At 36.0% G+C, this 15,831-nt stretch overlaps 1 protein-coding gene across 9 annotated transcripts; it reads right to left on the minus strand.

The window, feature by feature from the left end:
- Window positions 1–1,517: 1,517 nt before the first annotated feature.
- Window positions 1,518–12,442, minus strand: LOC106871444 (replication protein A 32 kDa subunit). 9 transcript variants are annotated; one of them, XM_014917916.3, is made up of 8 exons: window positions 12,248–12,442; window positions 8,983–9,068; window positions 8,169–8,279; window positions 6,457–6,570; window positions 4,894–5,094; window positions 4,096–4,179; window positions 3,238–3,332; window positions 1,518–1,672 (listed from the first exon to the last, which is right to left on the minus strand). In XM_014917916.3, exons 1-8 carry the CDS (start codon window positions 12,264–12,266, stop codon window positions 1,591–1,593), a joined length of 792 nt encoding a protein of 263 aa, XP_014773402.1. In that variant the 5' UTR covers window positions 12,267–12,442; the 3' UTR covers window positions 1,518–1,590. The 9 variants fall into 9 exon arrangements, with proteins under 9 accessions (XP_014773402.1, XP_089217458.1, XP_052828239.1 ...); XM_089361332.1 differs by having other exon boundaries at window positions 4,096–4,176; window positions 12,248–12,402; XM_052972279.2 differs by lacking the exon at window positions 12,248–12,442 and adding an exon at window positions 11,086–11,233.
- Window positions 12,443–15,831: the final 3,389 nt, after the last annotated feature.

Genomic DNA, 15,831 nt, shown 5'->3' on the forward strand with positions numbered 1-15,831 from the left:
TAAGTCCAAAACGTTGCTTTTTCACAAAACCAAAAAAAGTTTCACCATTCCATTTCTTGTTACATTAGCAAGTTTCAGCTTAACAATACTTTGTTGAGTGCATAAAATCCTAACTCCATGCATGTATAATATTTTCAGTCAGAAATATTTTTGCAAAACTGTTGTATGTGGGACTTACTACACTTTTGGAAAATGCTAAACCATTGTACTACAATTTGACAATCTTTAATATCTTGGCATCTGAAGCAGCTGGAGATACGATAGTTTGACCAAAAGACCTGGCTCTTGCAAGCAAAAATAAATATTGAAAAAAAAAAAACGCATTTGGCAAAATATATGTAAAACTGATTATTTCCAAACCTGTACAACCCATAGACAAAAAGGTCTGAGGGATCGAGCCTGGAAATCTTTTAATGGCATAATTAGAGTACATAGAATAATAGCCTGAACTGTTTCTCAAAGAGTCTCTATGATCAGTGGAAGTTATCATAAAACTGTAAACCGAGATGAAAAGCTTGCAACTGGATGCCATTAAAAGCATTCAACATGAAAAGCCCCTCAAACAGGATTCCATAAAGTCTTTACCTCCCAAGACTTTTGTCAACTCAAGACCACAATAGCAAATATTTGCCTAAGGTACTGTGCAGTGGGATTGAAACGGGAAGTAGCACAGGGTTACAAACTGAACTTTTTCACCGTCCAACCATGTTTGCATCTGTATTAGTGGCACCAAATAATGATGAGGTTCAAGCTGGAAGACAAGAACATAATAGTAGCCATCTAAAATGATGTTTGATGAGGAAGCATGGCAGAACTTGGAAGATGAGATCTCATAACTTCAGTTAATTATCAAGGCATTCAAGGTGACATGTTCCAGGCAAACACTGCAGATCAGTTGGGTAATCAGTAAAACAAATGATTCAATCCTGGAGGAGACAGGAGCAGAAGAGAAATTGGTGACACGGGTCAAGACACAGCGGCTGCAGTGTTTTAGAAACACCTTATCAGAGCTTAGAATCTCTATGTTCACATCGTTGGGGGATGGGTGGACATAGTCAAAGATAGAGCAAAGAGATCAAGAACTGAATGGGGAGGACCCTGGAGGAGTGTATGGCTGCTGCACTAGACTGTAGTGAGTGGTAAGAAGTGGGTGTTGTGTCTCAGCCTTCTGACTCATATTCATGAGGATATGATCTTGAGGGACAGAAAACCATCTTCAATTACTTATTGCCATTTTGTGATACCTTAATGATTTTTAAAAAGATAAATGCTTTTTTGGTTTTTCCTAAATTTATTAATATTAAAGCCTTGCTAAATATTACGTTAGTAAAAAAAAAAAAATTATTGTTTAATAAAAAAGATTTCATGAAATTCTACCTTTTCAGAAAGCATGTTATCAAAATTTCCAAGAATTCTAAAAAATATGATTACTTTTAAACTAAAAAGAAATTAAATTATTTTGTAATTTCAAAAAATACATTTTTCATAAAAAAACAAAAAAAAAAAACAAAGGAAAATTAAGGTAGAAAATGGTTTCACTTTATTACAGAATCAAGAAACAATAGTTTGAAACTGTTTTAGAAATGCTCATCAACCGTCTGTGATTTTGAAATGGCTCTCGGAAATTGTAGAATATATATGTCCTTCTCCACTCAAAAAGTCAATGACATCTCTGTAAAGAAAAGAGAAATTTATGAGAGTAATATTAACAAAATAATTAATTATTATAAATTAACTTAGAAAAGTCAAAACATATCAGATTTGATACAAGTGAAATGGCTGAAACAAAGTAAATATACAAAGAGATCTTGTGGTCATTTGTTAGCTTTCCATGCTGGCATGGGTTGGATGGGTCTTTAGTTTGAATCTATTCTTATTGGGACTCACTACTCTTACAGATGGGTCATAAGCATTGCCACCACCACAATCTTGCACGTTTTCTATTGTGAATATCCTTCCATGCAGCAGGTACTGGATGCATTTTATCACATCACAAGCAACAGGGAGGTTGTCAGGAGACCAGAGGCTCCTCTACAGCCTATCCTTTCTTCGCATGTTTGCCCAACCTCTTCATGTGTGAGTGTACTGGATGCAGTCTATCACAGCAGCAGCACTAGACAGGTTGTTATCCCTTTGAACCTATTTTCTTTCTTTTAGTTGGTCAACCACTTTACTGTAAAACTGCTCTTAAAACGTACATTTGCTAAAGACAGAAGATGGGATGGGTGAGAGTGAGTGATGACTGGCAGAAGCAAAAGAGTGGAGGTAAAAAATATGATTGGGTGCAAAACGGGTTTGATACGGCCTTTTAGGCTGGAGCTTCTTGATGGACAAGAATGAAAGTGATGGTAATGGGGAGATGGGGGATTCCCATTTACAATCTGAATTATTGACATTATTAATATAGCTAGAAATTCAGTGATATGATCCAAAAGGATGTTGGAATATTCCAAGACACGTTTATACTGGATTCAATAAGTTGTCTATATTGTAACTGGAGACAAACTTACAGAGAACTTTATGTGGTCATTAGCCACGCTAGAGAAAACAGCAGCAAAATCTCCTCCCAATTACACAGTATCAGCTTAAATAAGCAAAGAACACATCAGAAAATGTTGTCCAGAACATACTCCTAAAAAGAGAGGATGGTCACAGATGGAATATCTTTGATCAACTCAACCAGGAATGTAGTAATTAAACTTCCAAATATCTGCAATGCTATGTTGACTTCTAAAACCTGAAATAATTATTAATTAGTTTCTATAGAGATAATTCAACATGGAATTTTCTTCCGTTTCTGTCCTTTTAGCATCACCTCCTGTGGTGCCAGACCAAGAGTGGTGACCTGTAACTTCAACAAATGTATTTCTAGTTGTGACCTAAGCAATTAGAGTTTAGTATTTAGTCTGCAATGTAGCAGGTCTCATGTATCAGCCATTTGTTAGCTATTTTGAAACAATTCTTAGAAACAGAAGACAGACATTGTTCTTCATTCAGAAACACAATTACTGTCTGTGATAATTGTTAGGTATAAAATAAGCAACCACAATTAAAGGTCCAGAACCCCTTTCGCTCTACTATTTTAGGGGTTAATCAGAGGTAAAATACTATTACAGTGGGGTTATTGAAGGAGATGTGGTAAAATGACCCCTTTGAAACATTAGCGAAATCTTTCAATCAAAACTTCAGACTGGAGTTTTGATTGGTGACTGTTTAAAGCAGGTAATTCAGTTTTACTTGACAGTGTTTTCTGGAACGCCTCTCAGCTTTTTTATGATTTCATCAATGCTACAACCTTCTTCTGTTGTACAGGATTTAATAATCCGATGGACCTATGGCACAAAAAATAAAACAAAGCAACTAAAATAAATTCAATAAAAAATCAAATATATTTTACTGAAAAATATAATACTGATTTCATCATCATCGTCGTTTAACGTCCGTTTTCCATTCTGGCATGGGTTGGACAGTTTGTTTATTCTATTTGTAAAATACAATGATAAACTTTTCAAAAAGAATATTTTATTTCAATGTTCTACACAAACTTCCAAGCAAGACATAGACAAATGTCACCACTGCCCAAACAGCATCAATATAAAGACATGCAGACACATACACGGGCTTTTGTATAGTTTCTGTCAACCAAATTTTCTATGAAGGTATGATGATGATGATGATGATGCATTGGTCATTTCAAAACTTTAGCAAAGACACTTGCTCGTAGAACCATTCAGGTGGATCAATCCCCAAGTAACATAGTTGTCAAGTAAACTTCTTAACCACAGTTACGTCTACACACACACACACACTATATATATGTGTGTGTGTGTGTGTTCTACAATTGTGCATTACGATGGTAACTGGGCTGTTGAATTGCAAGCTTTTATGGGAAAAAGGCAACTGTAGACATTTGATAAAATCAGTAGCAGATGGAATTAAATACTACAGTCAATTATGATTGACTAAAACCTCTGAAGGAGGTGCCCCTGCATAGACATGGTCCAGTGGCTGAAATCCGTAACCAATAATAGATACAGTTTCAAATCTAGAAACACATTTCTAAATGAAAGAGAAAAGAAGAACAGCCATGCAAACCTGATTGTGCATATGTCCAAGACCAGGAATTCCGACAGATGATGTATCATAATCATTGGTTAGTGCAGCTTTTCCTTTATTCTGCTAGACAAGAATGTAAAAAAAAAACAAAAAAACTAATTAACCAATATAAAACATGTAAATTAGCCAATATAGTTGTCCTGACATCTAACATATGAATCTCTTTCATTTTATGCCCATTTTGCCCCACTGGCTTGAGTCAGACAATTTTAGTTTTCCCAAACAGTGTCAGGAATCAGCTGTGACTCTTCTTTCAGTGGGTGTTGTTTGGCCACTAAGATACTCGATAACTTTCTTATCAAAGACATTTGTGTGACAGATGGTACTGTCCCACCATCACAACAATGGAATTATTGACTGATTACACTCCACAGCCTCCATTTGAACTAAGATGAGTCACACTCATCTTTCTGCCACTCATGTAACCTGTCATGATCTCCATCTCTCCCCACATTCAGTGAACAATGTTCTTAGTGCACTATTTCTGTCAGTGAGCGACAAGGGAGTGTTTGTAATTCAAAGCAGAACAACTATTGCAAAGGACTTCATTTAATGAGCACTATTTCAAAAGTTTTCCCATCGATACACATACACAGAGACTCCTGTGCAATTTCCACAGATCCCATGCCATTATGGTAGAAAAAAGTAGCTCAAAATGCTGTGCATTAGGATTGAAACCAAACTGATGTGCTAGCAGAGGCATCTTCTTACACCCACAGCCACTGACCACACTAAACAGCCAACAAAAGACAAAATAATAATAATAATAATACTTACCAGATTAGGATTTGATTTGTACATCAAGTGGGAATGGATAACTTCAAGAATGTGGACTGTTAATTCATTGATATCTGTCAAAGGAACTATTTTAAAGGCAACAATAGTTCGTTTTCCCTCCAATAACCTAATATGTCCAGACACCCGGACATATGTCTTCTCTGCAAGAGATTTTATCTTCTCATTTTCAGGAACATCCTCCTACAATTCAGAAATGTTTACACTTAGAAAGATTTCTCATCAAATCTTTAATAGAGTAAATTAGTTTATTTATATGAATGACAAACACTGGAGCCTGGTGTAGTCCTCTGGCCAGTCAAACTGTCCCACCCATACCAGCATGGAAAATAAATGTTAGATGATGATGATGATGGCTCCATCATGGCTACCACAATATGATACTCAACACTCAGGCAATGACAAGTGACTGAGACCTTTGGAGATATGTTGTGCTTGAGAAGACCCAGCAAGCCAAGTGAGACCGTAACTGTGGCCTGTGCCAGTGCAGCATAACCGACCCATTTAAGAGGACCCTTCAATCACTGAGCAATAATCTGCGCTTGTGAAGACCTGTTGAGTCAAGTGAAGTCATTGTCGTGGATGATGACAGTACTGCCTGATTGGCACCCGTGCCGGTGGCATGTAAAAAGCACCATTTGAGAGCATGGTCGATGCCAGTGCCATCTGACTGGTTCTATGAAGTGGCACGTAAAAAGCACCATTCAAGAGTGGTCGATACCAATACCGCCTGACTGGCCCTCGTGCCGGTGGCATGTAAAAAGCACCCACTACACTCTCGGAGTGGTTGGCATTAGGAAAGTCATCCAGGTGTAGAAACTTTGCCAGATCAGATTGGAGTCTGGTGTAGCTTTCTGGCTTGCCAGACCTCATTCAAACCATCCAACCCATGCCAGCATGGAAAGCAGATGTTAAACAACAACGATGATGATGATAAAATCTATCATACATAAAATGTACCACTTTACACAAGAATTTACTGCTATAAAAATTCAAACAAGCAGCATCATAATCAGACAAGTACATTTTTTCATTAAAAAATAAATTAATACCAAATATTAATGACAATTTAATCAATGAAAGTCTATGCTTGATTTTTTTTTTTTTTGCAACTTCATATTCTTCCAGACATCACTCAAAAGAAATTTTTTTTTGTTTTAATGTTTAGGAATATATAAGAAGCAGCTGAAAGTTTTTAAGTGTTTGGTTAAGATGCTTACTTTAAACTGACACAGTTCCAGGTTTGATTCTGCTGGGCAGTTCCTTAGGTCAGCATCTTCTACTGTAACTCCACAGTAACCAAAGTCTTCATAGAAACTACGAGGCAGCCTGCTGTGTAAGTGTGTGGAAACCAGTTTAAACTACCTTATGGTCTTTAAGTCCACATAAGAGGGGGGCTCTCTTAAAAGACATAACCCCGGTAAAATTTAAACCATTTCATAAAATTAGCATCAGTCTAAGTACTTGGGTTTAACTGACTAAAACCAGCAAAGGCAGTGCTCCAGCATGACCATCAACCCAATAAAAATAAACAGGACAACTCACCCGATTATCTACAAATTGCTTCACTTCAATAGAAGGTCCAGTACAGTCTCCAACTTCATAGTCTAGTCGAACTGGTAATTCTTTCACTGAAAGCACTAAGCCAACAAACGTCACCTAATTAAAAAAAGAAAAGAAGAAAAGAAATTACCAGCCAGTCGTTTGTTAATCACTCCCACCCCTCTACAGTTAATAGGAGAATGAAACCATTAAGTAGAATTAAAGTATGTGAACAAAGTGTTGGGGTTGGTTGAGTGGCCAAGTAGCTGTAAAGAAATGTTGAGAAGGCAGCCACACTGTTGTGAGAGAGAGAGAGAGAGACCAACATCGATTCCCAGATCACAGCCAGTTCATATTTCTTTTACTCAGTTTATGTCTCCTGAAAGCTACAAACAACTGTTGATGTCTCTAAACATAAAGGATAATTTGATTGGATTTTTGTTCAATATTTGGTCAATAAAAGGAAAGAATATGAAGGTTTGGTCTCCTGTGGGCAGAAGGGTGGCTGGATGTCTAATAGCAATTGTAAGAATTATGTTGACAGCTTATGAAATGATACATTAACATTTTTAAATTTAAGAAGTACAGTTATGTTATGTAATGATAATTTTATAGAGAAAAACTACAGTGATATTAAAGAATTAATATTCAGTTATTTTAATTTATTTGAATAAGTTTTATATTTTGAAAAAAGATTTTAAAATTGCAAAAAAAATATTAAAGTGAAAATCCAGCTTTCATTTGTTTTAATATCTACAAAATAAGCATTTTAATTAAACTTTTAAAATAAATAAGAGTGAAATAACGTTTATAGAAATGTATGTCAAAGAGGAATTGAACTATTTTCTAAAGAAATGAAACAAAAAAAGACTTAAATAGTTATAAATGTGACTTGATATTTCATGCTTGAGCAAAATGGTGACAATGTTTATATTGACACCATGACAAGTTGCTCTGTGCTTTTAAAGAGCTGAGGAATGAAAACAAAAAAATATCCCTCACTTAAAAACAGGTTGGGAATGGCTCTTAAAAAAGAAAAAAAGCAGCCAGCCGTAGAATCGATGCAAGCATGTAAAACAGATAGGGAACAAATGATTTTTACACTAATGTCAACTGAACCAAGGGGGACAACTCAAAATAACTTGTTACAACTATTATGCATTATATAAATTATATTTTGGTAGAGAATATTTTTTAAGAAAATTTAATTAGTATCAACAGCAGGCAAAGTATTTTGAAATAGACACATGGCCAATTCTCGAGCCGATGACGCCTACTCAGCCAGAAACATGTACCCACGACTGTCCTTTTCTATCCAGACAACAAGTTTGTCCTTTTCAATAATTGGCATATTCAATTCTAGAGAATTTGCTGAATCTTGCAATTATCCGCCACCCTGTCTCAACTGGTACCCTTGCCAGTGGCAAGTAAAAACACCCATTACACTCCGTAGAGTGGTTGGCATTAGGAAGGGCATCCAGCCATAGAAACCATGCCAAATCAGACTCCTCAGCTTACCAGCCCTGGTCAAACCATCCAACCCATACCAGCAAGGACAATGGACGTTAAATGATGATGCTGATAAGCGAGCACTGAACATCTAATTCATCATGCAACTGGTGTTAAAAAGAAAAGTTTATCATTTGCTGTAAACTCAGAATCTGATGCTCAAACTAGCAAGGAAATGATATAGAAAAAACAAAAACATATCCGACCTGTGAAAGTTTGATATTGTCAGAAAAGAATTCGTCTACATTCTGATGAGCATATATTATTTCAGAAATGGTAACTGGCATGATGTAGTCGACTTTATCTTTATCATCTGACTGAAAGAATACAAAAAATGACATGAGCAAATCATACAAATATAGAAACTATAAACATAACCAACATTTCTAAGGAGTCATCCGACACCCAGTTGCCCTGGCCAGACAAGCTTCATTAGACTTTATGTTCATCATTAGTATTAATTTAATGACAACATGCCATATGGCAATGTATTAAGTTAGTAGAACCAGGAGATCCACCACCCTCAGCCATCCACACCTCCTCCTCCCTCCATAATTTCTTTATTTTAAACTTAGAAAAGACCTATGGGAGATTAGATACTATTCATTTTTCAACAAATGTGTGTGTGCATGTGCGCATACACACACACTTTCAAAATGTGTTCTGTGATTATTTTGGATGTCTACTCAAGCATAGCAATGTGGTGGCTCTTTTGTCACAAATGTGGCAAGAACAAAGACAATTCAAATTGCTGAAATAAGTGCAGGGTTGTTACCTGTGCTTGCTTCAAGCCCAGATTAAAACAATCATTAAATTAATATTTTCATCTCCTCACCACATGATTATTTAACAAAAATTGTTTGTCCTCGTTACATTATAACGATAGCCCCTAACTTCAGTCTGTAATTGCTTGAATCTGCCTCACACAACATCTGAAGAATTCTCTAAAACAATGAATACTCCAGACATAATCACAAAAATTAATTAAAATTGCAATGACAAGTCATTTGAATAACAAACCTTTGAGTCCTTGTTTGATGCACTCATGCCAGGGGACATATAACCCCCACCACCTTGCGTGTTATTAGGGTTGTAACTGTCATAACCTACAACAAAGAAGAAATATTGTCAGATTTCCTTAGGTAGAAACATAACAGCAGAGATAATATACGACCAAGTTTTTATGGGTGTGGAGTTGTATGCGTGTGTATATATATCATTTAAAGTTCGTTTTCCATGCTAGCATGGGTTGGATGGTCTTTTACAATAAAATAATAAATTTAGTCCATTGTTTGGGTTGGTCTGTTTCTACAATTATGAATTCCTTAATGTCAGAATTCACTGATTTGATGCAGGTGGCTGGTAGTGAATGATGTTTGTAACCATCTATATTAGTGCATCTGTAGCTAATTATACAGACCTGTACAAGGCTGGTAAAAGGTGCAAGCCAGATGCGAAATCTAAGCTGAACTACTCATGCAGTATTTTAACAACAGCAACAATAATAATAATCATTGAATGTCCGTTTTCCATGCTGGCATGAGTTGGGCGGGCTGACAGGAACTGGCTAAACAGAAGACTGCACCAGGCTTCACTGATTGTTTTGGCAGGGTTTTTATGGTTGGATGCCCTTCCTAACATCAGCCACCTTACAGAGTGGAGTGAGTGCTTTTCACGTGGTAAGGCACCTAGACATTGCTTTTACAGCTGGATGCCCTTCCAAGCGCCAACCACTTTACAGAGTGGACTGGATGCACCAGCACTGGCACGATCACCAAGTAACTTGCAAAATAAAGATCCTTGGGGGAAGTCATGGGAGGAAGTGGCCTTGTGCCAGGTGATGAGGTTAGAGGGTGTGACAGAGGGATAGAAACAGGTGCATTGCTGTAGAGGAGATACAGAGAAATTCCCTCTAAATGATAGGCATAATATCAACTGTCCCTTCTCAACTTCCACCGCTACATGAACATGGATCCACTATATGATCCTTTGGTCAAGTGTGAGTTACTGTATCACTTAATGGCACTCATTTTATTAATATTGTGTCTTAAGAAGAATTGGGGAATTAAAAACTGCTGGAATCAGCAGACAAATTTTAAAAATGAAACTGAAATAATTGTTTATAAACACAAACATTGTTTATTAAATTCAAAGTTTCATTATATAATAAATGCTATTTATATGCACTTGAATGGGTACCAAATAGAAACATAGTTGTAATAATTGATACTTCAATAATCTTTAAACATAGTTTAGTTTATAATATTTTGAAACGAAGGCAAGGAATCTTGTAAAAAGGCAGAAAATTCAGTATTTCGTGATTTTGATTATTGGTATCTGGCTTTCAGGTACACGAAATTTATTTCTTGATGTGGAATTATTTCTTCTGTCCCAGTCTTACTGTACAAATTCAGTTTCTTGATTGTTATTCCAAAATATATTTTTTCTAAAGATTTCCAGAACACCAGGAAACAATATTTTTCTCTTTAAATTTCCTATTTCGTTGTTAATAGCCACTTATTTACTCTCTGGATAAAAACTTTAAATAATGATTAGCGATGCCTGTACTTTTTGCCGAAATAAAACTATGAAGATGAATTTATTGCGATGTAAATTAAATTATTTTAATTACCTCACAGTTTGTTGTTGATGAAAGTGAAGAAAAGTCATTGTAACAGGACGACGAGGCAGAGATATCTCTCCAGGCTTAACAAAAACATTTTTATTAATTCAAAAGAAACAAAGAAGTGTTTGTGGCTGAGTTAATCCATAATTAAAACATCGTTTTCATTTCAAAGAAAGACGTCATTTATAAACTACTTAAAATTACATTTCTTACTTAAGGAATGATGTCAAATTGCTTTTAATAACTTCTGTTGGTAAAAAAAAAATTAAGAAAATTAAAATAAGAGAGGAACTCATAATTTTAGTCGATTTTCGCTTACTTTTGAATAAATGTGGCGATTTACGACGGGATGTTCCCATAAACTGACGCCTTCAAGAAAACTTTCAGAAGACTTAATGGAAATTTCAAAACTTAGATGTTATTTATTCACCTGAATCAAATATTTCAGAGTCAATATATTCCCAAATATTAAAAAAAATTCGTTTCGATAGACTCACTTTTATTTGAACTTGTTTGGTTTTAATATTTACAAGATGTTATTACTGGCAGAGAATCGTTAGCTTCGTAGCATTTCATTCATCTTTATGTTGGGAGTTCAAATTCCCCTGACATCGAGTTTGCCTTTCATCTTTTCATGGTTGATTAAAAAAAAGGTACCAGATGAGCACTGGGGTCGATTTAATTGGCTAGCCCCCACCCTTAAATTTCAGGCCTTGTGCCTACAGTAGAAAGAATTCTTATAGTAAACATAAAACCAAGTCAGTGCCAGTATTGAGTCTGTTCCTTTATCCCTATCTATGAAATAATTCACGATTTCAAGGTATTTCATGTTATGTTTAACCCCAACAGGTGATGAGGCTGACAGAGAGAGAGAGAGGCTGGATATGTTGGAACATTTCCCGCCAAGTAAAAGCTCGTGTTTTTACTATATTTTCCCTAAAATTTATTAGAAGAATGTATTAGAATTGGTTAAAAAAAACACATTTCAAGTTGGGAAGAGGATAGTTGTAAACAATAGCAACTAAATAATATTCATTAAAAACGATAATTGACATTATGTCGTATGTGAATTTAAAGAGAACCTTTATCGTCGTAAATGTTTTCTTGCAAAATCACCGAGTTCGTACATAAATGAGGGAGAATATAAAGTTGATGTTAGTAAATGGATTGTAACGTAGGCTCCTTCAAATCATACTCTATCGTCGTGAAAAAAAGGAAGAACGTTAGATAATACAATCCAGATTACATTATTAGAACTAGAAAAGTAAATACTTGTCGAGATGGTCATGTCCAGAAAACATTTGACTGTATGTACGATCAATGAGAGTCGACTTGGGGTTAAAACAACGCTCTTACTATTGATCTTCTATTGATCCAGACGAAAAGCTGAACTGATTCTGTCAGGATTCGAACTCAAAATGTAGAATATAACTACTAAACACGTATAAGATACATCAAAGTACTTCTTCCTTCGTCTGTCAAATATATATTGTACATGGACTGAACAGATTTAAGGTAACAGTCCTAGATATAAATCTTGTTTGACTTCTTCGAGGAATTGAAGTTATGCCAAAGTTTACTCCTCGATTAAATATTCTATAAAGTGTATTTTCAAAAGGATTTTGAGGTGTAATTTAGCTGTTTTCATAAGAGACTTACCTCCTTGTGTGCTCCACATTTTGCTTTCGTTGAAAGTAACAATTATGGCGGGAAAGTTTGAGAGTGCGTTACACTTATCTCCCTTCTATCGACAACCTTAAAAGAGATCGATTCAATTGACTTTTATATATCGATCTCTGTTGAACAGTGCAGAAATTGTCTTCTTCACCAGAAATATTTGAAGTTGATGGAGATATAGTTCTTGATCAACAGTAAGAACTATATATCTATACACACACACACATATAAGTATACCATTCTGCCTAAATAATGGAACTGAAGGTACAATATCCCTGCATATCTCCCGTCTATTCTCATTCTTCCACTTCACTCTCTATTTCATATCTTAGCTAGAATAACTATTGCTTAACCATTTTCTCACACCTTCTCTGATGAAGGGATATATAAAATATCCCGGAAACAGCTGTAAGACCTTCTCTTTATAAATGTTCTGAAATCTTTCACAGCCTTGGATTTTTATCTCATTCTGTTAATTTTTTTATATATACACATGGTGATATATGACCTACGTTAGACTCCTTATTTGCATAATCACCGAACCTGGAGCTTAACTATAGTCTGTCCATAGCACTTACTCAGGATTACCTGACACCTTTGGGTCTTCTTGACACCATTACCTCTCATAACCACTCTGTCTGTCTGTCTCTCTCTCTCTTTCCACCGATATATATATATATATATATATATATATATAGTTCTTATGGCTATTGAAAAGTTGCAGCATGCAACGAAAATTTTAGAAAAAATAAATAAGTAAATGAGTGGAAATTGAACCAGTGAGTGTGTTAAATAATAAGGCGCTAAAAGAGAATGACTCTCCCTGGATACAATAAAATATACTTCAACATACGAATTCACATAAAGAATCTTGCAAACCAAATTCAAAACGGAATGTGTGTATATATATATATATATATATATATATATATATATATATATATATATATATATATATATATATATATATATATATATATATATATATATATATAAAACAGCAGTTAGAAATGATAAAGTTTTGTATTAAAAAATAATAATCGATGGTAGTCAATTTGTCTGTTGATCAAGAATTTTCTCCATTTTCTGCTTAATTTAAATTTGATTCCTGATAAACACTTGTTTATTTTGTTATTGCCTGCATCCTAGGAGCATAGTATGCCTGCATATGTATGCCCAGGGTTAACATAGGTAATTTACACTGGTAGTAAAGACGGATATTCTTCTCTCTTAGATGGTTATTCCAACCACTAACTCTACTAACCTATATGTTTGTGACGGTGGTATGTGAAAAACGACATTCAAGCGAGGGCGTTGCCAGTGCCACTGGACTGGCTCCTGTGCAGGTGACACGTAGAAACACCATTTGAGTGTGGCCATTGCCAGTACCGCCTGACTGGCCCTTGTGCCTGTGGCACGTAAAAACACCCACTACACTTTCGGAGTGGTTGGCATTAGGAAGGGCATCCAGCTGTAGAAACTCTACCAGATCAGATTGGAGCCTGGTGCAGCCATGTGGCTCACTAGTCCCCAGTCAAACCGTCCAACCCATGCCAGAAAAGAAAGCGGACGTTAAACGATGATGATGATGATGATGATGATATATATATGTAGTGACTTTATTTAGGCATAGAGTAGATTCGAACCTGAATCTGCCAATTTCCCTTAACATTTCAACAGCATTTTTCTCCCAGAAAAATAATGGTCAGCAGTTACATTTACCAAATGGCTTCGCTAAGCCGATTTATGTCTTTGCCACTTGACCTTTCTAACCTCTTCTAGGCCATGAAAAGTTACAATTGAGATAACAGGTTGACCCCCAATGGAATCTATTGTTCTCAACAATATATCTATTTTTCTAACTAGTTTTGTATAGTTATAAATACTAGAACTCCGTAAACCAAAATTGGTTGGTGAACAGAGGCAAGTAGAGATGGCCACAGGCAGACAGCCACTTGAAACAAACGGCCCAAGGGAGAAAGAAAACAATCAACCACTATGAGACATACAACTACCCCCTCCACTCTCTCACTTTCACATACATTTGTGTGTGCGTGTGCCTGCACACACACTCATGCACATGCACGTACCCCCCCACCACCACCCACACGTATTTCAACAGCTGAAATTTTAGTTTCATCTTTTTGTCACTTGTCTTGTTTTGTCCAATCAGAGCTCACTTGTACATCAGCCATTTTAGCTATTTTTGAATCATCTTTCAGCAGTCAGCAGCCATGGGTAAACTCTTTTATTTCGTTCTCTCTCTCTCTTTCTCTTTACTAACATTTAGTGCTTGGTGTATCTTCTTGACAATAAAATCACTTGTTACACAACATGACGCACATTAAACTGAATATGAAATGACGTTTGTCAATTGTTATTTCTGCAAGTTTCACATCAACTCTGATATTTGCTCTTTCTCTCTATCGACGGCTCTCATCCGCATGTCGTCTGCTACACCATTCTTTACTTCTGCATGAGACTCTGTGTTTGATTCTCTATTCATCCGACTGCATACACCACACAGCTTGTAGATGAGATTTTGTGTTTGAAATTAAAATCTTTCATGGAAACAGTATACAATTAAGGGTTCCTCCGAGTCCTGCTTGGCCCAGGAACTCATCAACATCTCTAGTATTGGGACGGTGACAAAATGCACCCAGAACATTCAGTAAAATGGTCGGTATAAGGAACAGAGTCCAGGCATAGAAATCAAACCAAAGTACATGTAAGAACACTTTGTCTTAGAGAGCTGTCGTTCATGATGATCTGTCCGACCCATGCCAGCATGAAAAGCAGATGTAAAATGATGATGATGATGAGTCATGGTGAAGTCCAATTGCACCCAAAACCTGTCTGTTTCCATACAGGTAAAACAAAAACAAAAACATTTCCAGTTGAAACATGCAACTCTCTTTTCCTCCCCTCTGACAATCCTAATATTTGCCTTCTCAACGGAATTTGTCTTTCTAAAGAATTAGTTTATAGAGTTGAGGTCTCACTTGTAGCAAAAAGCTGTATACAGTTCACTGAAAATTCTTTCAAAAAAAAACATGATGAAGTTGATGCTATCAACTAACATCTTCCTCACCAAATCTCAGGCTTTGTGCCTTTATTAAAAGCAGTTGTTGTTGTTCTTCTTCTTCTTCTCATTATTATTATTATTATTATTATTATATCATTACCAGTTTATTCTCTGTTTGTACTTACAATTGTGGTTGAAATAAATTAACTGAACTGAAAAAGGAGAGCGAGAGTAGTGGTGGCGAGGAAGTTGTATATCCAGGGTCTTTGCAGTCCTTTTAAAGACAGCTGTGTAGGCAGGGCATTTGCATGTCTCTGGGGGACAGGGAAATCACTAGAGGAAAAGTGTGAAGCCAGGACCTTTTCTTGCTTGTTACCTGAGGACAATGAGAGCATTGGAAGAAATGTACCTGTCATACAAACAATGATGTTTGCTTGGAATCTCTTGTGAAACCACATCCAGCCATTGTGCTATTTATGTTTGAAGGACTTGGGAAAATATTACCTTATTTGGAAGCAGATGTGGGTTGGTGAAAGAAGGG

This window comes from Octopus bimaculoides, chromosome 13 (assembly GCF_046866305.1).
Source record: "Octopus bimaculoides isolate indiv1 chromosome 13, ASM4686630v1, whole genome shotgun sequence".
In the NCBI taxonomy this organism is placed as follows: Eukaryota; Metazoa; Mollusca; class Cephalopoda; order Octopoda; family Octopodidae; genus Octopus; species Octopus bimaculoides.